The 27,162-nt window shown below is 35.1% G+C and overlaps 2 protein-coding genes across 2 annotated transcripts in view; one reads left to right on the top strand and one right to left on the bottom strand.

Moving 5' to 3' along the window:
• Positions 1–26,986, top strand: part of LOC149425702 (elongation factor-like GTPase 1) — a 457,452-nt gene extending 430,466 nt beyond the window's left edge. Inside the window, exon 12 of the mRNA XM_089644512.1 lies at positions 25,752–26,986. Coding sequence (XP_089500638.1) covers positions 25,752–25,940 — 189 coding nt within the window. The 3' untranslated portion in view covers positions 25,941–26,986. The remainder of the gene's footprint in view (positions 1–25,751) is intronic.
• On the bottom strand, positions 541–3,228 carry LOC149425705 (zinc finger BED domain-containing protein 5-like). Its single transcript, XM_089645656.1, has 3 exons — positions 2,932–3,228; positions 2,588–2,716; positions 541–615 (listed from the first exon to the last, which is right to left on the bottom strand). Exons 1-3 carry the CDS (start codon positions 3,226–3,228, stop codon positions 541–543), a joined length of 501 nt encoding a protein of 166 aa, XP_089501782.1.
• Positions 26,987–27,162: the final 176 nt, after the last annotated feature.

The following is a 27,162-nucleotide window of genomic DNA, read 5'->3' on the forward strand; positions in this document are numbered from 1 at the left end:
TGTACTTTCGTCGAGTTGCATTGCAAACATTTCACTCTTTTTCAATCTACAAATCAATTCATCTTCAATGTGGTCAGATATTTTATGGATTCGATCAGATATGACATTATTGGAACTCTGAACTGCTGCAACTTTCTTCGCTGTGTCTTCGCCAAGTACACACTTGACAATTTCTGTCATACAGAAAGTCTCTGCAACCGAGTGTGGTTTGCCAGCACGAGCAATCCTGTAACTTAACAGGAATGATGCTTCGGTGGCATTCTCGTTATCAGTTTTAACATATTTATGTAAAGCAGCCACACTGATTTTATGTGCATCTTTGTATCTTTAAAAAAAGTCTAAGCTTTTTTCTTTTAATTGCGGGTGGTTGGTATTAAGATGTCGTTTTAGCTTTGCAGGTGCCATAGAGCTATTACATATGATTTTGTTGCAGATAACGCATTGACCATCCGGATTCTCAAGCTTTCCTACAGAAATAAATCCAAAGCACAAGTAAGATTCGTCATATTTTCTCTTTTTTGAAGTAGTGTTGTCCTGAGATTACCCAGCCCTTTTAGTCGTTGGTGTTTTTTGTCTATCCTGCTCAGGACAATATCCTTCAGTATTTACGATATCCTGGAATGAAATAAAAAACATTAGTAATGTGACGGCAAGATGCAGTTTGGTGTTGGCTAAAAAGAACAGTCCCACCCCAAATCTTCCTTTGGCACAGTCTGGAATTTGACCCCTTTTTCGGGCGTGATTCATATATATCAAAATTAGATGGCATTTGCTGTTTAAAAGGCTAGAGTCAAACACCCATGCGTCAGTTATACTACATTAAAGTAATTTGTCAGGGTTGTCACAATAAAAATATGTTCATGAACTGGGCCTAAATGATTACTATTGCTAGGTAAGTATAATTTACTTACGGATAAATCAATATAGCTTCTTCGGAAATACTTTCATTATTTGCTGACGATGAACTTGGTGAAGCACTTATGCCACTTTGTAAGCGTCCTGTTTTGAGCCAGTTATCCATTTTTTTAATTAAGGCTGAAATAAAAAAAATAACATAAATATGAATAAATCGTTTTTATTTGTTTTGGCACTATCTGCAATTGGTAACAAATAAAAAAAATACTTACCTAAAACGGATATCGTACGTACAAGATTATAAGAACAGGAATAACAATATCACTGGAATGTCACCTTTGTAAGTTCACACGAATTAAAAAAGAACGAGAACACACACGTTCTCTCATGTCACAGTCATAGAGTCGAGTGGGCGGGCGATACGGGTCGCGGGTGGCGGGAGGAGGCGACTGCGGTCAAGCGCGCTGGATCTAGCTCCCTTATTGTTAAATACATACGTTCAATCCGGACGGAACGCGGAACCCTTGTGATGCTTCTACGGAACCCCAGGGTTCCGCGGAACACCTTTTGGGAAACGCTGATTTATAACTTGAAATACCAAGCGGTATTTCAGATTTTTTATCAGTTGAACTTTACATATGCATACTAAATAAACGCACATAATATATCACGAAAATAACGTGCTGGTCCCGGCAGAAAAAGTCCAGGTAAAAATGTTAAGGCGAAGCTTAATGCCAAATCACTATTTTGATTAATCTTTATAACGAATTGGTGTACATTATGAAAACCAAAAAATATGCTTTAGTTAAATTGAAGGTTTTCCTATCGCTTCGCTTGAGTAGAATACAAATAAAAAAATAAATTACTCAATTAAAAATATAAATGCAAACTACTACAAAAAATATTTTTTCAATAGAAATGTATGAACGCAAAAAGGAAACAACTTTAAAAATAATAGGAATAATACCGTATTATAGCTAAGATTATATGTAATTGCTTCACTTGATTAACTTTTTTGCTTTCTTATAAAATTATTTACAAAATAAGTAAAAACCAGTTTTTTGCTTGAAATCGAACGTTTCTAGACTCCGTTTGTCAAGCGATTTTAATGCCTATTACCTACGATATAAGATACACCAAGAATATACACATTTTTGTATTGTAGCTTCCTCTTAAAGATAACTAGTATTGATAATAATAAATGTTTTATTATCTTCCTTTTTTGTAACAAATAGAGATAATGATATCCTTACAGGGATCTTCCGTTCTGTGGATTTAATTTACATGTTATAAAAAATTTGTATTGTGAATAATATTAAGTAATTATAAAAGTAGTTTTTTCTGAAATACGTAATTATAAATATAGGTATTACGTGGTGTTTTAGGTGCAGTTGAATGGTTTCGGTTTCAGTATGTTTTTTTGGGTGACCGGATAAATCAGAGGTTCCCAAACTTTTTTGTGTCGTAGACCCCTTGCCATGTTTTTCTGTTTTTGGTAGACCCCCTACTTACCTGATATTGATTTTTTGTAAATTTCTAACTGTAGTGAAGTTTAGTGTTAAAAACTTAAAGTAAAAACACATTTTCAGTTTTATACATTTATTAATTGAATTTAAATTAAAACTACTCAAAATAAAATTTTGTATCTGTTATACATATAAAATAAACTAAGCAATAAGTAAATGTTTTTAGTGGAAAGCTGAACCTGATGCTTTAATAACAAATTATCAACATTTGGCGTCAATTTTGTAAGGTTTAATCTTAAGTCTCCTCGGCTAATGATGTCCAGTCTGTTTCTTTTTTTCGTTAGGAGATTGGTAACAGCGCTGAACCCCCTTTCCACTAGGTATGACGATGGAAAGGAAATTTAAAATTTCCTCGCTATATTCCATAATACGGGATAAGTAACGGGTATGTTTTTTTGCAGCCAGAAATGCTGATATCCGTGCTTAAACTGAACCTTAAGTTCTTCGTTTGTACTTATTTCAGTCAGTTCCTCTTGTTTTATGACATTCGTTTCTTCTATGTCACCATATGGGTTAATTATCCACGGTGGTTAATTATCATGGTAATAACCATAGTCAAAACATCCTCAAATCTTGTTTCAAAATCTGAATAGAGGGCATTTAAATGTTGAACGTAGGTTGAAACGTCGGCGTCGTCTTCCTGGCAGTTTGTCTGTGACAAATTGGGGAACTGGGAAAATTCGCCCCGTCCAATATTTTGCTTCATTAGTTTAACTCTGGCAAGAAACGCTGATAAGATGGACTTTGTTTTAATCAAATTTAGACTGTCGCCTTGTAACTGCAAATTAACCATATTAAATTTTGTAAACAAATCTGTTAAATAGGCGATGTCTGTTTTCCACTTCATTAAATTGTCTTTCAAAATTTTATCTTTAGTATCTAGAAATTCTAAAATAGTCTCATAAAGTGCAAAAAATCTTGTCAAAAATAAGCCTTTCGACAGCCAGCGTACTTCAGTGTGAAGGAGTAATTGATGAAAGTGTTCGTCATTTTCTTCACACAACTGCGCAAATAACCGCGTATTCAACGCGTTGCTTTGGATTCGGTTTACTGCATCAATAACTAATTGAAGAGATTCATGTAATCTAACACTCAAATTTTTAGCAACTAAATGTTGTCGATGGATGACACAATGTATTGCTAACACCCCTGGCACATTTTGTTTTAAATAGCTTATAAATCCACGATAACGTCCAACCATGGCAGGTGCTCCATCTGTAGCTACTGACATTATAGTTGATAAAGGGATTGCTTTTTCAATTAAGTAATCCTTCAAAACATGAAATATTAATTCACCTTTAGTGTCGGTTGTCAAAGTTCTTGCGAAGAACAGTTCTTCGTAGATGTCTTGATTCATAATAAAACGAATATATGCCAATAATAATGCTTCATTACCAGGTAAAGTTGACTTGTCCAGTTGTATAGAGAAATGGGTCGTTTGCAAATAATTACACAAGAACCTTTCAATATCAGAACTCATTTCATCAATACGTCTTTCAACAGTATTGTTGCTTAAGGGAATTATTTTAATGATATCAGATGCAGGTTTGTGCAAAACAGTTTTTAAAACCTCTTCAACGGCTGGCAAATTTAACTTCTCTCCGATAGTATGAGGTTTTCCGGATTTTGCTATAAGTAGCGAGATATTGTAAGACGCCCGCAAACCATCATCGTTTCTTTATGACGTCGAAGCGAACATTCTGTCCAGCGTAGGTCTCTTCTGAAGTTTATCTTTGAGTGTTTGAAAGTATTTCAAATCTTTATCTGTTTTATCAGGGTGACATCTTCTCAAATGATCCTGCAGCTTAGATGGTTTCATAGCGTCATTTCCCAAAACTTTGTTGCATAAAAGGCACATAGGCAATTGTTTGTCCGACAATGATGGAATAAAGCCAAGCTTCAAATAATCAACACTGTACTGTCTACATTTCTTTTTAGATTCGAACATGGCATCAATCATCTGTGGGCAAAATTAATCTATTTAAATAAGACATAAAGTCCAGCAGCTGTATATTAAAAAATCAAAGTCTAATTTAAATTGTATAGTCTTATATTTTATGGCAGGCATAGTCGTACAGCCATTATAAATTAATGTGAGAAGGGGAATGTTATGAATGTTACCTAAGGTTTTGGTATGATGGAACTTTAAGGAAATTTGAAAGTAACATGACAAAAAATGTTAAAATAAAATATTATACAATGAATAATAATAACAAATTTGTATGCGATTTATCTCTACGTACATTCGACTGTCATGTGTAAAAGTTCACTGGTTCCACTTTAGCAATAATACAAAATTTAAATTTCAATATAGAGAAGTATGTACAGTGCAATATCCATAATCCGAACCTCCGTAATCCGACCGTTCCAGTAATCCGAACTGGCCCACAGTGTAACGACCAATGGACAAAAGTATAATTTTTTTACTTTTTTGTGAAGTTATTTGGTAAGATATACCTATGTATTTATAAAAGAATAATAAATACCTAGCAAAGTCATAAATAAGTAAATACTGACACACATACATATTTATTTATGTTACCGGCCAAAATATGTAGTTTAATTCCAAAATATATTTTTTAATATGTTTCCTATATGTAAACATTTAAATTCTATGAAAAAAAAAACAAAGAAATGAGAGTGTGTATTGGAAATTCTTCAAAAAACACGCAGCTGTACAGTTTTGGATTTCTTATTTTCTTAATTTATCTTTCAAAGTGGTAACATATTATGTGTTAATAATAAAATACATACGTAATATGTATGTACAGTTGTCTTTTTTTAGATTTTTCCGAAATCATTCCATAATCCGAACTTTTCGGTAATTAGTTCGGATTACGGAGATTGCACTGAAATTATAATACCTATAATAACTTTGAAAAAGAAACAATTTTTTATTTTTTTTATTTTTTTATTTTATATAATTGAAACAAACAGTACATAATTTACAGAGATGAAACAATATACAGGAATAAGATACTTCATGTTGTGTACCTATGATATGTTTCCTTGTAATGTCTGCTAAGTGGTATGTTTATTCCTTAATTACCAGGTGACTTGTGTAGTTTATAGGTGTGTGTGTGACGTGTGTAATGTGTGTGTGAGTGTTTGTGTGTGTGAGTGTTTGTGTGTGTGTGTTTCTGTATGTATGCGCATTGAATTCTTTAAATTATTGACATGATGCCACGTTTGAATTTGGGCAGTGAATCCGAAAAAATGTCAATGTTAGAGTTAATACAAATATTATTTAGAGTATGAAGAGCTCGGTTAATTGTCGAATTAGATGCTGCATTTGTTTTATAATTTAGCGTGTGGAATAGCACTGTATGTCGTGTACGTCTCAAAGGTATGTTAAAGTTAATAAGGGACAAAAGTTCAGAACAGTCAATCTCATTGTTTAAAATTCTATGTATAAATATTGAGTCAGCTACTGCTCGTCTTCGCTGCAAAGTTTCAAATGTACACTCAAAATTATTGTTGAATCTGTGGGTAATATATTTTATAAATTTGTTTTGGATTCGTTCTATACTATCTATGTAAAGTTTATATTGCGGATTCCAAATAGGCGATGCATATTCCAGTGTACTTCTGACTAATGCGAAATATAACATTACAATTGTACGCGGATTACTGAATATTTTACTTACACGTAGCACGAAACCAAGCATTTTATATGACCTATTAACGATTGAGTCAATGTGCTTATTAAATATAAGTTTGCTATCAAGGTAAACGCCGAGGTCTTTACATTCCGTTTTAGAGATGACAGGTTCATTGTTGAGTGAATATGAGTACTTAATTACGAGTTTATTTCTGGTGAATGTCATAGTGTGACATTTAGAAACGTTTATATCTAGACAGTTAACTTTACAATACTTGAAAAGTCTATCTAGGTCACTCTGTAACGCTTCGCAGTCAGAAAGAGAACGAATAACTTTGAATATTTTCATGTCATCGGCATAAAGTACATATTTGGAATTTTGAAAACATGATCCAATGTCATTTATATAAATGTTGAACATTAGCGGACCTAGGTGGGACCCTTGGGGGACACCAGATTTTACCTCGATAGATTTTGAGAAGACGCCGTTGATTAAGATTACTTGATTACGGTTACTAATGTAAGATTTGATCCATCTAAATAGGTCACCGTGTATACCAAATAAGACAAGTTTTTTCAAAAGAATTGAGTGTATTACGCGATCGAAAGCCTTAGAAAAGTCTGTATACATAGTATCAACCTGCTCTTTGTCATCCATCTTGCTATGCAAGAAGTTAATGAAAAGGGTCAGGTTGGATGTCGTTGACCGACCTCTCATGAATCCGTGCTGATTCGGTGTAATTATTGTGGAAATAGCCGAGTATAATTGATCAAAGACAATTTTTTCTAGAACTTTGATTAAAATAGGAAGTTGGGAAATTGGACGGTAGTTTTTAACGTCATGCTTATCACCGGTTTTATAGATGGGTGTGATAACTGCTGATTTCTACTTGAGGGGAAACGTTCCTTCTGTCAATGATTTTTTATAGATGGCGCAAACCGGAAGACAGATATATTTACTACAGTTGCGTATAAAAACTCCGGGTAGCCTATCAATTCCTGGTCCTTTTTTAATATCTATGTTTGAAAGGTATTTCAAGGTGATTTCTTCATTTATTTTAATTGAGGATATTAATGTGTTGTTCAGAGGATCTTCCTTATTATTGACATTGAGTGTTGGAAATTCATTTCTAAATACCGTTGAGAAGTAATCAGCGAATAAGTCTGTAACTTCTTTGCTATCGTGTGCCGTTGTCGAATGATAGGTCATATGTTCTGGTATAGTGGGAGATTTTCTTTGCGTCTTAACATAATTCCATATTTTTTTAACATTATTTTGTATATCTGATTCCAATCGAGCAATGTAGGCGTTATGAGTATGACTAGAAATTTTCTTTTGTCTTTTGCGAAGTATTGAGAAAGATAGGTAATCTAGAGGATTCTTGTACCGTTTCCAGGCACGAAAAAACTTTAATTTTTCTTTAGTTATGTTAATTAAAGCCGCCGAATACCATGTTGGGAATTTGGTTGATTTGATTACTTTATTTGGAACCAGATCATCTATCAGGGCATCAATAATACCATAAAAATGATGCACTGCAGCATCTACGTCCTGTGCATTAACGACAGAGGACCAATCACTGTTTCTGAGAGCATCATTAACTACCTCGTAGTTAACTTTATTGAACATTTTGACTATCTGGGGTTTTAGGGTGGTAGCAGGGAGAGGAATATTTAGTTCAACTATAATAGATTTATGATGTGCATCTTCGATTACTACTGGCGAGTCAGCCGCGGAGACAATGACTGCAGTGTTACAAAGCACGAGATCTAAAATTCGTCCGTGAGTATTATAAATTTCGTTATACTGTGTTAAATTGGAAAACGAAAGGCAGCTAAGGAGGGTAGAGGTACAGAGGTCAATACTACGTGGCTCATACGTAGAGTTCCAGCTCACATTTGGCATATTATAATCGCCTATTACTAGAAAAATGTCATTTGGAAATTCAGTAGTTAAGTCAGATATAGTAGTTGTATGACTATTGATAATAGAGAAACGCTGTGCATTAGACAACTTAGGACTAACTCCTGGTAAGTAAGAGCAACAAATATGAATATTTGAAATGCAATGTTTTGAATTTCTTATTAATAGTGAGATCCAAATATCCTCGGCTTCTGATGTCCATGACTTTTGAGATCGAACTTTAAAGTCTTTTTTTATACCTATAACAACGCCACCCCCTTTAGTTTTACCCGTTCGATTAGTATCTCTATCATTTCTATATACGTTATACCGGCAATCAAACAGCTCATCATCGGATATGCTGTCAACTAACCACGTCTCGCTAATTAATATTATGTCGAATTCGTTGATCAGGACGTTTTGATAGAATTCTTTAGTCTTGGATCGGAGGCCAAGTGCGTTTTGATAAAAAATTATAATTTTGTTATGCATCATGTAAAAGAGAAACTACTATCCAATTTTGATTCGAAGTAAATAGAATAATATGTAAAAAAATAAATAAATACATATTATTATGTTCACTCAACAGCCAAAAGTCCACTGGGGTGAGCATGGTTTTCGATTTGCGCAGATGTGAGTGTATTATGTTGTAGTGTTTTGAGTAAGTTGAGTAGTGTGTATATAGAATTAGAGTTGAGTACAAAAGTGGTATAAGTTGAAAGCAAAAATTAAATAAAATCAAATTAAAATTAAGTTTAGAAGAAATCATTGAGTTAAGTTGTTCAATACGGTTTGACCAGAGACGAGGATAGCAGGAGAGGTAACATTCTTTCTTATATACATTTTTGAGTTTCGTACCCATAAAAAATCATATTTGTTTATATTTTTAAATTCTTTTGCTGATCTTAGTATCAATTTGTTTTTTCTGGTGAGGTGATCATTTATAAAAAATTTACCTCCTGCAACACCTACGCTCTTGCAGTCGACCCCCTTCTTCTTTTTAATGGCCGCAAGTAGTTCGTCCTTCTTCCTTTTGGAGATGAATTAGGCACCACGTTTCGAGGGCGGGCGTCACGGGGAGCTGCTGCTATTCCGTCTTGAGAATGTTGGCGAGGTTTGGCTCGACTAATGAATTCAATGTCCTCTTCTTTAATGATTTGTCCAACGTTAGATGCGATTTTTATTAGACTGTCTGCTAGGTTTTCATCCTTATTTTCGGGGAGACCAAAGATTTCAATATTATTGAGGAGCAGCTGCTGTTCTCTTTCGTTGTTTGTTTTGTCCAGATAAGTTACGAATTTTTTTAATTCGATTACTTCGGCTTCAAGCTTATCCATTTTTTTAAATTTTTCTTCTAAAACCAAAATTTTGTTCGTGTAGTCTTCGATTGTGCTATTATTATGAACGATTGTCTGTTCAAAGGAAGATAGTTTCGAATTCATTGAGTGGAGCTGGGAGGAGAGTTTCTTGATTTCGCTGAGAAGAATTGAAGAGTCGACAGAGTTGAGATTGCTGGAGAGCGGTGATTGTCCTGTTTTGCATTTAGTGCACGTCCATGACTCCCTGTTCTCCTCCGACATCTTCTTAAAATTTGCAGACGTAATTTTGGCACAGCTGAGATGCATTTGGTTTTTACAACTTATACACCTCATACAGTCAGACGTTTGTACTGCCTTGTTACATTGGTTGCAGGTAGAACTCATAGTGGGTAAATTGATGGCAACAATATTATCACTGTGATGACTATTTACTTCGAAATCGATTTCTGCAATGTAATATCACTAAATCCACTCAAATTCTTTACTTCAAATTTGTTAAATTTCTTCCAAGCAAACAGAAAGCGACGTTTGTGCGAAATGTTCACTATAACATAGTATTTTTTAATTAATTTAGGGAGCAGAGTAAAACACAACTGTCACTTGATTAAGTACTTGTCTAATGAGGAGTACTCGTATAATTTTGCATTATTTGAATATTAAACTACTAATAACTGAAGTCATGATCGGCGTAATTTATCTATCTTTGCTAAGTACGAGTATAAAACTAAAATTTAATAAAAAATAATGTACTTACTTTTCTCCGGCACTCTCAAACAAAATAACACTGATTCACTATAATTTGTGTGATAAACTAACAGTTTATATATTTTTTTAATATTTTATTAGCACTTTCCTTTTCAAGATTCAGGAAACGAATAAACGCATTTGTCTCACATTCGTATTTATAGAGTGACGAATCGAACAAGTCAGTGCAAGTTCGCGAAGCTCTGAGACAAAAATTGACAAGAATTTTTACTGCGCGTATGCTTGTAACAAGATGATACTGGTATATCATTATGTGCAGGTTTTTACAAGTTCAAAATGTATTGCAACCACAAAGCGAATGCCTACATCCTACAACTTACACAATTTTATAAACATATATAATATTTTTTTTACTTCATAGGTACTTTTATAAATAATGTATATGTCTTAATATTATAAGATAGTATAATTTAAGTAAATAGGTACTATCAGTGTACGTTAAGATCCACTATTGTGGACCCCCATTTTCATTTCATGGACCCCCAATTTTTTTTTTTCGCTGACGTAGACCCCTTGCTGGTTGTCATAGACCCCTGGGGGTCGATATAGACCACTTTAGGAATCACTGGGATAAAACATCAAAATGATAATTTATCACATCTTTAAAAAGTTATATAAAGTCATGGAAAGTGATGAAACAAAAACTTCATTAACTGGGTTAAGTAGGTTAGGTTAGGTTTAATTTTTTTTTCATCGTGTCTAATGACTTTTTATCACGTTTTAAAGGTGTGTTTATTGTCACTGTGTTGAGTTATCATGGAACCGTTATTTTGGTGTCGGCTTATTTTCTAATCCTGATCTCCCTATGTTTTATATCCACCATTTAATTGAGATTTTAATGTTTTAATATTGATGTGATTTTTTAATGAGGCAGGGATTTTATTGTAAAGTTTAGTACCAAGTAAAGGAAGCTTTTTAGCCCAAATATTGTATCTATAGTTTCTTGTTGGAGATCGTTTGCCCCTGAGATCTAAAGGGACTGGGACACGGTCAAGCGGCTTGATCGCAAGCACGTAGTTTTTTTGTCTATTGTTGTCTATTGTTGTCTATTATTGTCTATGCTTAGCGGCTTGACAGCCCGCATCAAGCCTCTCCGTCAAGCATGGCCACGCCTTCCTGTGATTTCGTGGTAGTCAAAATTTTATTGGTTTATTTATGCATCTATGTATATCGTGTTTATACTCGCTGCTGACGGGGAAACAAACCAGTCTGGTCTTGTCGCTCTATTCTATTCATGTGTTTTAATAATAAGTATCAATATTTTAGAATGTCAATAGTTTATCAATATTTTAGAATGTCATAGTCTCACTGGCTCCAGATGGGAGCAGTTGATACTCTTGTGCGGTATTCATACAAAAAATATGTTTTCTCCATTGAAAATTCAGAAAATTATTTATTCTACAGTTTGATTATTAATGACCTTGAAAACCGCTGTCATAATTATTAAAAAATACTAAAATACTTCCAGAATTTTTAAATTAGATGGATTTCTACAAATTGAACACAAAAACAATAACTAAGTACCTATTTTATAATAATTTTATTCAATTTATATCATTTTTTATGATACGTGATATTTATTTGTCTATTCCCACAAAAATATAAATTCGCATCAAGCCCCGCCGCCAGCACGTAGTATTGCGCAATGCTTGCAAGCCAGCTTTGGTACACGGTCAAAATGCTTGTCACAAAGTGCCATAGACAAAAAACTACGTGCTTGCGATCAAGCCGCTTGACCGTGTCCCAGTCCCTTAATGTTCCTAATATAATATCCGTGTTAGTTGTTCGTTCTGTATCGCCCGGGTGAAATACCATAATTCAGATAGAAATAGAAGACAACCCTGAAGAAGGTACCGGCCGGGCTACAGCCTGCATGCACAATATGCACATAGGAGAGGGCACCAGTAGACAAATAAAAAGAATGCATGGTCGTGTTAGAAACTTCATTTCTAACCAGCTTATCTGGGTCGAGGTGCTTTATCGTCATATTTGATGACCGTCAAATAGACGAGTAGTACCAATTTGGAAAAGAGTTTGAATCAACCCGCAAGCATTTAAAAAAGATCAATTCTTCGTGGTCATTTTACTCTCCGTCGCTGGCTTTTTGAAATACATAATCCTTAATTAGCATTAAGTAAAATCTAATTAAGTTGTATGGATACGATATACGATTTAAACAGATGTGTGTCTATACTTCACACATTACTGTGGAGCTCCACAGTCCGCAGTTCCATCACCATTACTCATATTGTAAATTAATATGCCAACCAAAATTGCCAACTCGTTTTCAATTTAACCAGGAGATTGCAACAGTTTCGGCTCTTGGGAGAGATGTTACTCAACATTTAAAAAAATATATTTAAATATATACACAATATGCAGGGTGTCCGGGGTAAAGTGCACTAACTTTGGTAGGTGATTCTACACGACGGTAGAAGTGAAAAAAAAAAGCTTTTTTCGAAATTTTGTTGTTAATTTTTTACATGGAAGAATATTTTTTCCTTGCAAACAAGTCAAATGTTTTACCTGAAAACTAACTGCCTTGAAAAATTGTAATTTAAAATGTTTTTAATTTTTTTTTGTTTTTTTGTTTTTGGGGTGTTATGCCGTCTTGCGCTAACTCCTTCTTTAGCCGACGTTTCGGACAGCGTTGCAGTGTCCATCATCAGGGCAGATCCGGTAGATGGACCTGATGATGGACACTGCAACGCTGTCCGAAACGTCGGCTAAAGAAGGAGTTAGCGCAACACGGCATAACACCCAAAAACAAACAACAAAAATGCTTTTGGCCGTGAAAATCTAAAAATTTTTTAATTTTTACTTAAAATCACCTCCCAAAGTAGTGCACTCTACCCCCGGACACCTTGTAGGTACCTACAGTCTAAATATGAGGGGAAGGAGGTGGGGATGGGAAGGTTGGGAAGCATCTGGCTATTCAGATCTGGTCACTAAACACGACTAAAGATATTTCAAGCTAGGTTGAGATACTTTTTATGTCACGTGAAAAGAACGTCGGTCTGTGCGGTGTAGAGACTACCTCCCGGCGGGACACACCGTGACATCACCGTGAGGCGGGGTAAGGAGTGCACTCTACCCCCAGACACCTTGTACGTGAAAAGAACGTCGGTCTGTGCGGTATAGAGACTACCTCCCGGCGGGACACACCGTGACATCACCGTGAGGCGGGGTAAGGAGTGCACTCTACCCCCGGACACCTTGTACGTGCAAAGAACGTCGGTCTGTGCGGTGTAGAGATTACCTCCCGGCGGGACACACCGTGACATCACCGTGAGGCGGGGTAAGGAGTGCACTCTACCCCCAGACACCTTGTACGTGAAAAGAACGTCGGTCTGTGCGGTGTAGAGACTACCTCCCGGCGGGACACACCGTGACATCACCGCGAGGCGGGGTAAGGAGTGCACTCTACCCCCGGACACCTTGTACGTGAAAAGAACGTCGGTCTGTGCGGTGTAGAGACTACCTCCCGGCGGGACACACCGTGACATCACCGTGAGGAAGGAATCTGTTCATGCGGACCTTGAAGAGGCCCGAAGACAGAAATAATCAAACACCAGTTTTCTAAATTCACCTTGATTTGTTTAGATTTTGGTCCTGCCGCTGAGAGCTTTGTTTTAACATATGTTTCTGATAAAACGAGTCGTTTGTGAGAAAGGTTACAAGTCACAACAGAGACATTACAGCAGAAAACTTACAGTAATACACTATACAGTAATAATTATAAGCCGGTCACAGGTCCAACTAGTGACTAGTGTCTACCATCTCCCGGCTTTACTCCATTCATCGGGAACGAATTATTTCACTGGCTCATTCGGCCTCACAGCACCGAGACAATACTACAGCCGTATATGACAGCATTACACTTGTTTGTGATTGGGGCAATAATGTGGTGATTGCACGCGCGCGCGCGGTGTGACTTGGTTGCCAGTACATGCCTTCATTTATTTTTCGTATGTCTGGAAACAATTAATAGTAGGTCATGTATTTATTTAGAATCAGAATTACAGTGGGGTACATTGTATGAGACGACGTATGAATGTGGATGAAGCAAGGATTGTGTGCCAATACAGAGTTATGCGGCGGTCCATCCTTTCTGTGTATCCCGTGAGGGAAAACGGGCGTCGCGTCGGAGAAGTTGCCTTCCTCAAATGACATTTTGAATAGCAATATTTTTTTCTCTTCCTGTAGTATTCCAGCGTCCGTTTTACGCAGAATATGGCTGAGTCCGTGGAGCATTCTGTTTTAAAACCCATCTGATTGTCTTTCGTTTTCAATTGGGGTCCGACTTGATCTAAGAGAACTCGTTCAAATATTCTGGCGGTGGCGGTGGCGATGGATATCGGTCTGTAATTTTCCTGTAAAGTTATGTCTTTCAGTTTAGATTTTACTATCGGTATTATGATTGTCTTTGTCATGTCTTTGGGTAGATAACCACTCTTTATGATATCGACAAACAATGTTGCCAGTAGTTTCAGAATCGCTACCCCTGCATGTTTGACGTGTTCTATACTTAAGCCGTCATCTCCTGCTGATTTTCCGGATTTCATGTTTTTAATGACGGTTTTCACCATGTTTGCAGTGGCTATGGGGTCAATGTCATCATAGGCGTTCAAATGCGTTTCGTTTGAGGAGATGGTCGGCGTGGTAGTCGCGAAATGTTTTTTGAGAATATTGGCAATTACTTCAGGATTTGTTTCTCCGTTTATGTTGCACGAGACTTTGGAACACATGTTCAACATTTTATTAGACTTCTTCCAAAATGATTTGAAGTCCCGATTATCTAAGTCCGCTGCTATTTTATCCATCTGGAGTTGTGTCGAATTCTTTTGGCATTGTTTTAGAGCTGTTTTAAAGGCGGCACGCTTTGTCCTTCTATCCTCCGCGATGGGACCATTGTGCGGTCTCCCATTATCAATCCAGGTGAGCATCGCTTGTCTTGACTTTTCGTATTTGTCTGCGACAAATTCATTCCATCCACAAACTCGCTTATATTTTGGTGTAGTAGTATTTCTAAATAAACTAGTGGCACTGTATCGTAATGCTTGTACTATACATCCGTAGAGGTGTTTTATTTTGGCACGTTCAGGATTGTCACCGTCCTCAAGAGATGTATTTTTTGGCTTGATTTTAGCTAGATAAGTTTGCGAAAATGAGTTATAAGTTTCGATATCACGTATATTTTTCGGATTCCATGATGCTGGATCCCTTAATATAGATGAAAATACTTCCGATGTTACTATTCCATTCGTATTTAAAGTAAGTTCGAGGGGTCGGTGGTCAGTCCAATCAATATCGTAATGTATTTTCATCTCGATAATTTGTTTGTAAATATTTTTCGTAACTAGACAGTGGTCTAACCACCTGGTAGTACTATGCGCGTCACTGACGTATGTGTAAGAATTCTCAGGTAAAATTTCGGTGTCGGCACAAATAATGCGCCACATAATAGCCGGGACGAGTCAGCGCTACCACCAGAGATCGGACAACTCACTGATGACGGCTCACTAGCAAACACCGCCACCGAAAAGGCTAACCTATTAGGGAAAATGTTTGCGGAAAACTCGACCCTCGACGACGGAGGTGCTGTTCCGCCGTCGGTTCCTCACTGCGGCTTCTATATGAAAAAGCTGAGGATCCGGCATCGGGATGTACTCCACGTCATACGGGGGCTCGATGTTAATAAAGCTAGTGGACCTGATGGAATACCTGCCCTGGTATTGCAGAGGTGTGCTGCGTAAATAGTTCCAGTTTTGACAAAGCTCTTCAAAATGTCCCTGAAGTGTGGCACTGTGCCCTCTGGTTGGAAAAAAGCGGTAATTCACCCTATTCCCAAGAAAGGTGACCGCTCCAACCCGGCCAACTACCGCCCCATAGCGATCACATCATTTCTGTCCAAAGTTATGGAACGTGTGATCAACGACAAACTACTCACATACCTCGAGAAGAACAAAATTATCAACGACCGTCAATACGGATTCCGGCGGAACCGCTCGTGCGGTGATCTTCTCGCATATGTGACGCATGTTTGGGGGCGGTGCCTGGAACGTCACGGTGAGACCCAAACGTTCGCACTAGACATATCCAAGGCCTTTGACCGGGTCTGGCACCGAGGACTTGTCAACAAATTGCATTCTTACGGACTTCCCGCATCCCTGTGTACGTGGATTGCTGACTTTTTAAAGGATAGGTCGATTCAGGCGGTTGCTGATGGTTTCACCTCTTCCTCGCACTCCATAAATGCTGGCGTCCCACAGGGATCGGTTCTGTCTCCGACTTTGTTTTTGTTGCACATCAATGACCTTTTGACATGTGCACCGATTCATTGTTACGCGGATGACAGTACAGTTCATGATAGCTTTTTGTTTGACAAGCCCCCAAAGGGCACACAAACTCCAACGGCTCGGAGGACTTTGAAGCAGAGAATGGACGGTTATCTCGAGAGTATTTCCTCCTGGGGTAAAAATAATCTCGTCGAATTTAATGTTTCAAAGACCCAATCCTGTCTGATTACGTCTAAAAGGGATCCAAATGATAATCTAGTCTCCTTCAACGGAAGCAATCTTCCGAACAGGCCTTCCATTGATATGCTTGGTATAACTGTAAGTGACCAGCTCAGGTACGGGGGCTCCATCGAAGCCAGAGTAAAGTTGGCCTCTCAGAAGCTGGGCGTACTGTACAGGGCCCGCAGATACTTTAATAATACACAACTGCTGACCCTGTAAAAATCGCAAGTGCGCCCTACTGTCGAATTTGGCAGCCATCTCTGGTCCGGAGCCCCTAAATACCTGAAAAAAACCCTTGACTCTGTGCAAAAACGGGCGGTCCGTTTGATAGATTCCCCAATCTTAACAGACGGACTGCAATCTTTAGAGCACAGGCGTCAGGTAGGTATGCTGTCCTTGTTCTATCGGTATTACAATGGAAGATGCTCTGAGGAACTAGCGTCATTGATCCCTTCGGCACCGGTGCGTAGTCGGGATACACGCCAAACGCGCACCCAACATTTGTACACAGTTGACACTTGTCACATGAGAACGGGTCGCTTCTAGGATTCGTTCTTAAGTTCAACAGCTCGGCTCTGGAACGAACTGCCGGCCTCTGTGTTTCCTCCCTCCTACAACATGGGACTCTTCAAGACCCATGTTCACTCCTTCCTCTCCACAAAAAGACCCTCCACACAGCATCCCCAAAGATGACATAGGCCCTGAGGGATTTTTTTTTCTTCAGGGCCTCCTGTGTGGAGTAAATATTAAAAAAAAAAAAAAAAAAAAAAAAAAAAAAAAAAAAAAAAACACTCTTGTCCAGGCCGTTGCCCAGTGGCAGGGAGCGCCTCTACACCAGAGTTGGAGAATTTCACTCAAGCCACCATAAAGTCCTAATGTGCTCATCAATGTATTCATTTTTTATTATTTTTATTTATTTCTTTATTGATTTTCTTTTTATGTATGTATTAACTTAAATGTAAACTTGTATGGCAGGCAGAGCATTGCACACACCGCTCTGTCCAGCTGAAATAAACATTATTATTATTATTTATTACTCCCGAAAATATTTGCAGCTTCATTGCTCCATTCATCACCGGGATGCAGTGAGTAAATGTTACTGAGGATTTCGGCTACATTCTCAATTTTCTTAAAATCTGTGACCTTGTGTTAAGGCGATGAACTACGTCGTGTAATATTTTAAATTGAGCCGTTATCAATAACAACCCTTACGTAGATGGCGATAAGGTTTAAATTCCCGCTTAACACCATCCGCCTGTTTTGATTTATGCAAGAAAAAACATGGCCAAAAAGTGCCTTTTATTTTATTTTGTGGATGTTCAGACATAAATATTTATTTTTTTTTGATCATTTTATAAATAACTTAATTTGCCACATTATACAATAAAATCGTAACTGAAAATGGGTTCGTAAGTGGGAGATTTTGAACTTTAAAGCAGTTTTCATAGGCCGTATACATTATTTTTTTCTGGGCTTATAAAAAAACTTATCTAAAAAATAACCGATTATTTCAAAGGCCAAGATGTATTCTACTCGCAGTATTTAATTAAAGCATCTGAAACATTTCTAGGCGACCAAATTTTCAAACCAAAAACACATGATTTTACATTACTACGTATGGCATCGCCTTAACAGGTCCGCACAAAATAGGTCGGCGGTCCGGATTCGGACCGCGGTCCGCCATTTGGTGATCCCTGCTGTAGACATTCCATACTGTTAGCAATCAGCATACAACAGGCAACATACTTTCAGATTACTCAAATTCGCGCCTTGTCTCACCTCTTTCAATTCTTGCACACAATTATCCAAGTATAAATTTAATAACTACGGTTACATTACGCAGCCTTAAACACCTTTTGTTATATCAACCCATCCCGTAAAACCAACGTTCACCCTAATACATGCAACGCTTCCCTCATACAGAGACGCAATTGCCTGTGTCAGATTCGTATTCAAGTACGCAAGTAGAATACCTAATTATAGTCCATCTCCACCCTATTCTATTTTACCAGCTACTTATTGCTGTTAACCGACGATCTGTAGGATACCCTAGTACGTAAGTAGAATGCCTAATTGTAGTCCACCTCCACCCGTAAATGAAAACAAAATATTAATCGGGAATTTTTTTTTTTAAATAATTGCAACTTTCCATTGTAGTTCTCCTTGTGTTGTTTATCAAGAAAACATCTTCCTCTATATTTTTACACCTAACAATTTTCCCTGCTAGGAAATGGCGTGAAAGTTAGTTAAATACATCGTATTTTGTCGTTGGTTTGGCCAGGAAGAAACGGAACACTGCATCTTATAATAAAAGCTGTGCATCCTGAACCCCGCGGGAATTAGGGACAGGTGTTTTACCACGGAAATAACACGTATCGTTATTATTAGGTACATTGGCAGCGTGGCCAATCAGAGCTGACTCCGAATCTACTCGATTGGCTTCCGCTTTTCAGATGCGTGCTTTTTTCCACATAATCCAAGTATACTTGGTAGGTATACTAATCTTCATCGGGCCGCCATATGCCTTCATATTAGATATTAACTATACTTACGCAATGTAAAATGGAGAGGTGCCTGCTTAACAACTCGTGGGAGGAAGTAGCTACTCTTAAACGCAGGAAGCGTCACAAATAATTTTTTTTAAGGCTGACACAAAACCTACGTAATTGGAAATAATGATTGTTTACGACTACCTCCGCTTTTGAAAAGAGATTTGGATTTGTTTATGTTTATCACTTTTCAATTATTACACATTCATTTTGTGGGGTTAGAAAGGTTAGAAGTTGTTTTGCCTTGATGTAAGGTAGCGCGATTTCACTCGCCTCTTTCTATACCAGCCCATCATCCAAGTCACCTAGCCGGTGGGATGACGGACTTCCTTTTTAGCTTGTCTTTCTTTACCCCTCTCTTTGTCAATAATCATTTTAGTGAAAATTGTTAAATTGGTGCATAAACGTATAGTCAATTTTGACCTGCAAAATGAATGTTTTGATTTATTTCGTATCTTGCTTACTGAACTGAAGATACAACAACATTATCCAATGCACATGACGTGTGACTTTGGCTCCACTGAGGCGATATACAATATTACGTTATTGACATAATTCAGTATTTTGTGTTAATAAAACATTACATTGTTCCTGAAATTAGATTAGGTACGTTTACCCTCGTTCATACCATGCTGTTATTTAATAGCGGTTCAGACGTGTCACTTTTATTGATCGACAAATGCCTCGTTATGACGTTTCAGTTTTAGTTTACATTCTAAGAAGAATTGAATTAGGTGCATCTAATATTATTTTGAGAGATATGCCATTACAATATTAGAAGATACAGAAGAGATCTAAACCATTTACGAATTTCGGAAGAACAATTGGTAAAGTTGCCAATTTCCGCTGCACGCTTAATACGCATGTTTTTATAAATAACATTCAATTTCAACTTAATTACTACTGGATACAACTATTTAAATAATTATATTATTAAACTATGACGTAAATACAGTCACAAAATAGGTTATAAGGTTCTTTGTTTGAGTTATTTAAAGAATTAAAGCATATTTCCTAATTTCAAAAGTTAACTCAGATTATAAAAACACGAAAAAAATTACCGTCTCTCTGTCAAAACTGGAGAAACTCTGAGAAAAAATGGAACTTTAATGCATATTTTACCATCTCCCCCGACATAAATTATTGTTTCTTGTAGTAGGTAATTAAGTTGAAACCGAATGTTATTTTTTTTAAATTGCATACTAAGCGCGCACTCTACCCCCAGAAAACAACTTTATTAGAAATAAATATCTAACAGTGGGAGATTCATTTTCAATTCCCACTCTTTTTTTCTTTCATTACTAATCCTAATTCCTTCTTGTACACGGTTCTGATTTTTTTTATCTCAGCTGTTATATCATACCCCGCGACACCCATTTTGATTTAATTAATTAGAAATAAATACTCGTACGTAACAATGGGAGTTTCATTTTCAATCTCCACTTTTTATAACTCTTTCTAATTCCTTCTTGTACATGGTTCTAATTTTTTTGATTTTATTTTTTATATCTAACCCCGCAACACTTATTTTGATTTCATTACCAATTCTAATTCCTTCTACTATGTGGTTCTGATTGTTTTTTTATATATATATATCTAACCCAGCAACTCTATTTTAAAAATAATATTACATTTTAAAATATTTCTTGTTTTTTATCCTAAAAAAGGTATCGCTTTGATAGAGGTCAATAAACCTGACATCGTGTCATCCGACCACTGCAGACAATTTTCACGAACATGCTATTTTTTTTTTTTTTTTTTGTAATTATTTTTTATTTTTAATAATATGTTTACATGGTACATAATTCATTTTACATCTTGGGTATTTTCACTACTCTTCCATTGAAAGCATTTGCTTGTGTATGGAAGGGGAGTGTACATAAATGTTGTTGTTAGTTAGTACTTAAATAGTTCATTGTACATAAATGTATGTTTGCTGTAGTATTTTTTTTTGATAATAGTGAAGGATAATATATGAATATAATAAATTTAAAAAAAGAAAGGAAGTTATGGAAAACTAAGGATATTTGTGAGATTAATTAAGTGACAGTAGTTTTTTTTTTCAGAATATTTTTAAAGTGTCTCTTTACAGAGAGCAGTATTTGGGTTTTATCATTAATGCTTCTGATTTCTTCTGGTAGACGATTGAAATAGGTTCTTCCCTGGTAAGTATAATGATGTTGTGCAAAAGACGTATTTAGTTTTGGGCATAGAAAAACATGTCTAAGTCGCGTTCTGTTTTCATTTAAAAATTGATATTTATCTTTTTCTTTTATAATTTGGATTAGTGAGTTTTTAATATACCTATAGGTCTTTAAATGTAGGTACTTGAAATTCTTCAAACAGGCGTTCTGTTGGGTAGTCAAAGGGTTTTTTTAATATAATTTTAATAATTGTTCTTTGTATAATTTCAATTGGAAGAAGGTTACATTTATACGCGGATCCCCAACTAATAATAGCGTATTGTAAAGTGGATTGAACTAAGGCATAGTAAATTAAATATAGATTTTTTATCGACAGAAAGTTTCTAATTCTTAAAAATATATATATTAATTTTCTAATTTTGTTTACTACTTGACATATTTGTTCCTTCCATTTCAGATTTTTATCAATAATTACTCCTAGATATTTAATTTTATTTGTTGTTTTTAGTACTGTACAGTTTGATTTGCAATAGTTTTGGCTGTGAATTTTAGTATTATTACGTATGACAATGTTAAAATTTTTAGGAGTATCATTTGTATGGATTGCAAATGGAATTACAAATGTCTTTTCATTATTAAGTGACAGTAAATTAGTGTCGAAAAAATTCTTGAGCGTGTTGATGTCTTCTGTGGCCTTTAACTCTACTTTTTCCCAAGTCTTATCACTTATTATTAATACTGTATCATCAGCGTATGACGTAATTTGACCATGTAAAGGTTGAAAAAAAATATCGTTTACATATATAGTAAATAGAATTGGTCCAAGCACTGTACCTTGGGGGATTCCAAAGCTTGTAATCTCTTGATCACTATTAATACGATTGATTTTTACTACTTGAGGACGGTTTTTTAAGTAGTCGGTGATCCATTTAATCGCGTTGCCTTTTATGCCGATATTATTTAATTTTTTTAATAGCATCTCATGGGATATGCTATCGAATGCCTTTCTAAGGTCAATAAATATACCCGCACATTTTTTACCTTTATCTAATGATTCGTAAATGTATGAAGTTACGTTAGCAATAGCATCTTGTGTGCTGAGAGATTTTATAAAGCCAAACTGGTTTTTGTGTAATATTTTATTATTATCTAGAAAATTTACCAATTGTTTTTTTACTATTTTTTCAAAGATCTTTCCTATATTAGAAATTAGACATATTGGGCGATAATTCGTTGCTTGATGTGGATCTCCAGATTTGTAAATAGGTGAGATTATTGTGGTTTTGTAGTTCATTGGAAAAATTCCAGTTGTTAAACTTAAATTTATTAAATGAGTGATAGGTTTTATTAAGTGAGGTTTCATAGTTTTTAACATGTGTGTTGTAATAGAATCAAAACCGGGAGACGAACCTCCTTTCATATTTTCTATTATTTTCGAAATTTCACATTCTGTTGTTGTTTCAAACATTGAAAGTATATTACGTTTCTGTATATTTTTATAATTATGGTTTTCTTGGTTTGAAGGCTTATGAATATTTTTCGCAAGATTTTTCCCAACATTTGCAAAGAAGGAATTAAATATGTTTGCGCATTGTTTAGGCTGTATATTGGCATCTATAATTTTTTTATCATGTTCAATGTACTTTTTTTTGTATTTTCTATGGCGAAATTAACAGTTTTCCACATTTGTTTATGGTTATTTTCTGAAGATAATATTTTATTTTTAAAATACTCTTCTTTACTTTTTTTAATATAAGATGTTAATTTATTTTTATATTTTTTATAGAAAATATATGCTTTTTCATCTTGGGGATTTTTTAAAGTTATTTTGTAAAGTTTTTCTTTATTTCTGATAGATATAATAAGTCCTTTGGTAATCCAAGGCTTTAAACATCTTAATTTTGATTTTATGTGTGTTATTATCTCAGTTGTCGAATTTTTAATGTGTTGTGACATAATATTTTCGAAGTTATTTGAACAAATTTCAGTATCATCACTGTTTAAAACATTATTCCAATCCTCCTTTTTTAATTTTTCAGAGAGAATAGTCATATCTATTGTTGATTTTTTTGGTTATTAAATTATGTTTTTTAAGTTTAATATTATTATTATACAGAAGTAAGCATGAGTGATGATCAGTTATGTTAGTTTTCCAAACAATTGATTTTATTTTGTGAAGATCTTTAATGTTTACATTTGTCCAAATGTGGTCTAAACAAGATGGAGTATGTTCTTTTATTTCCCTTGTATTTTTATTTGTGCAAGATATAAAATTTTGTTCAGTCATACAATTGATGTATTCATTTTTGTTATTATTTTCTATTTTTTCATTAATATTAACGTTAAAATCTCCTACGATGAAGCACAGTTTATTTTTTAATTTTAATAATATGTATTTGAGTTCATTTATAAACGTAATAATACTCGAGCCATGCGTTCTATAGATAGCTATTAGATAATATATTGATTTGTCGAGTTTGAATTGTACTTCGATGCAGTTTACTAAGTGTATTGGATGTTCTATTATGTTAACAATACTAAATTTACTGCTTGCAAATATTATTATTCCCGAATTTTTATTGATGTCTACTTTGGTAGAAATATAGTTGTACTCCGGTAAGTGATAAGACGGTGAGTCAGCGTTCGTAAATGTTTCGGATAACACTATAAAGTCCGGTTTTTTAATTAAACTATTTATTTTTAGAATTAATTCATCTAAATTTTTTTGAACGCTACGGATGTTTATGTGCATAATAATTATATCATTGATGTTTTTAGAAATAATTTTGTTACACGAATCGGTACATATACATTCGTATTCTTGAATTTTAATATTTAACTCTAATTCGTTACTTAAGAAATCATCCATTTAATGCATTTTCGGTTGTATTTTACAAAATTATTTGTAAGATTTTTATTCAATGTCGTAGTTAATTCTTTCTTTGGCTAATTTAAGCATGTAAGATCGGAACTTACATGTTTCGCTGTTTGTTCGGTGGTCTACTTCATTCATTTTACTGTTCAAGGAGTTTATTTCTTTCTTCTTGTTAGCTGAGTTGCAGTTAGCGCATTTGGGTGGCAGTTCCAGGGATTTACACTCGGAGATGGGATGATCTTCTGAACAGTGCTTGCATGTTGGTTTATTCATTCTATTGTAGCATTTTTGTGCTGTGTGTCCAAATCTTTGACAGTGGAAACATTGGGTAAGAGGACTGCAGTCTTCTACATAGATTCTCATGAATCCTAGATGAATTTTTTTTTTATTAATAAGATGTAGTCTCATTTCGGGATTTGTTTGTAGAATTAAGTTTTTGCTGTTAGTTTTTTTGTTTGTAATGATGGCCTTAACTTGTAATATTTCTTTGTCTTGGTATTTTTCACATATCATTTTGATGTCGTTGTTTTGTTCAATGATGTCTTCTAAGAATTCTTTTTCGGTATAGTCTTTGTCAAGACCTTTGAATATTACGCATGGATCCGTTTTCAGAAGTACCTCCGCTATTATGGTTTTGTCGACTTCATTTATCTTATCTTTTAATTTTTTTGCGTCTTCTTTTTCTGGGCATGTTATTATAAGGTTTTTTTTGTTTTTTTAATTTCGCATACTCGAATTCCCAACTGCGATATTTTAATCTTTTGTATTTTCTCTTTTATTTTTTCAGTGTCTTCTTCTTTTAAGCTTTTAATTATTATGGGAAATCGTTTTTCTTGCGTTTGTGATATTAAGTTTTTTACTGCAGAAGAGTATGAAAATGGGTATTTTTGTGCTTGGTTTTTTTCTTGAATATCACACTTTTCTTATAATTTAGCTAATTCTATTGCCATGTGCGATATCATTTCCATGATGTTATTTATTTATTTCATCATTTTTGATTTGGTTTCTTTAGTAAGTTTATTTTCTTCTATGATTGTATGTAAGTCACTTATGTTTTGTTTCGCCTTTGTTATGAAGGCATGCGGATCAACCGCTTCCTCCATTTTTCCAGATTAAAAAAAATATATTTTCCGTAAATTTATGTATTTATATAATTTGTCTTGGATTGAAGGTGTTATTTTATTTATTCACCGCTTACGGCGCTCACTCGCGTCCAACACCGTTGGAGGTTTGGGCGACACTGCTATGATCTTAATAGAAACGTCTTCTTTCGCCAAGGAACGCAAGGAATTAAAAATCGCAAGCGAGTTGTTCTCACATATCGATTCGATGTGAAACTCCAACGATGACTTATACTTGAACATCAAAAGTAGACGGGCTTTCAACTTGAGTCGTTCAACTAAAAACTTGATAAACTTTATTGGAATAAGGTTCACACTTGTCAATATGCTTTCAAGTGTCGAGTTGATCAAACTAAAATGGAAACGTCTGAACCGCCATAACCGGAACGGCGCGGCGCGCGCAAGTTTTTCACACTTTAATGTCCGTTTTTGTTAAATTAGCGCATCGTATGAATAGGCGCATGTTCTTCCATAGTCCACGATTTCGAAGACTAGAGAATGTTAGGGGTTTCAATCTGATATTGTTTTGAAATTCATTGCTATCCGAATAACCATTGTGTCTTTTGTTTCAGACAATCGACATCGATCCATTCTGGACTCCGTCGACTGAAATGGAGTATCTGCACTTCGGAGAGAAGGCGGACAGTGCTAACAGGGCCAAGCAGTACATGGACAGCGTGAGAAGGCGAAAGGGACTTCACGTGGACGACAAACTGGTCGAGTTCGCGGAGAAGCAAAGGACCCTTTCCAAGAACAAATAAAAAGCAGCTCAATTTGAACACCGTACCTACCAACTTTTTTTACGAATCTAATGTTTTCCTTTTTTATCGATTGGGTTCATGTATCAAACTTCAATGTTCTTTGAATTTTCAATCAAGTTAAACATTGTTAAAACTGCTGAAATTACTGGTTCCATAACAAATAGAATGTTACCCAATTTCTTAGCCTATTTTCTTCATAATTTTCTCTTTAAGGCGATGCCATACGTAGTAATGCAAAATCATCTGTTTTTGGTTTGAAAATATGGTCGCCTAGAAATGTTTCAAATGCTATTAAATACTGCGAGTAGAATACATCTTGACCTTTGAAATAATCGAGTATTTTTTAGATAAGTCTTATAAAAATAAGCACAGAAAAAAATTATGTATAAGGCCTATGAAAACTGCGTTAAAGTTCAAAATCTCCTACATTATATTAAAACAACCCTTACGTAGGTTATTGATAGCAAAATATTATACACGAAATAAAGCAAAATATTATACACGACGTAGTGCATCGCCTTAAGGCGATGTAATATTTTAAATTGAGCCGCTATCAATAACAACCCTTACGTAGATGGCGATAAGGTTTAAATTCCCGCTTAACACCATCCGCCTGTTTTGATTTATGCAGGAAAAAAACATGGCCAAAAAGTGCCTTTTATTTTATTTTGTGGATGTTCAGGCATAAATATTTTTTTTTTTTGATCATTTTATAGATAACTTAATTTTCCAGATTATACAATAAAATCATAACCGAAAATGGGTTCGTAAGTAGGAGATTTTGAACTTTAAAGTAGTTTTCATAGGCCTTATACATTATTTTTTTCTGTACTTATAAAAAGACTTATCTAAAAAATACTAGATTATTTCAAAGGTCAAGATTTATTCTATTCGCAGTATTTAATTAAAGCATTTGAAACATTTCTAGGCGACCAAATTTTCAAACCAAAATCTGATGATGTTGCATTACTACGTATGGCATCGCCTTAAAACTTTAATAATATTTGTGTTGTTCTAACGGCTGTTTTATCTCAATTTATTTTAATGTTGGCAAATTCTATTGCTATTAGTTTTTGTTCTAATAAAATATTTTTCTGAAATGCGAAGTCTTTTCTTAATTTTTCATATATACAAATGTAATAAAAATTTTAAACAAAGCTCGTCGAATTATTTTTCGATTTCCATAAAAATAATGTTATTTTCAATTTACGAGAAATGACTA

Source organism: Hesperophylax consimilis, chromosome 2 (genome assembly GCF_061612785.1).
Source record: "Hesperophylax consimilis isolate HC1 chromosome 2, BYU_Hcon_1.0, whole genome shotgun sequence".
Lineage (NCBI taxonomy): Eukaryota > Metazoa > Arthropoda > Insecta > Trichoptera > Limnephilidae > Hesperophylax > Hesperophylax consimilis.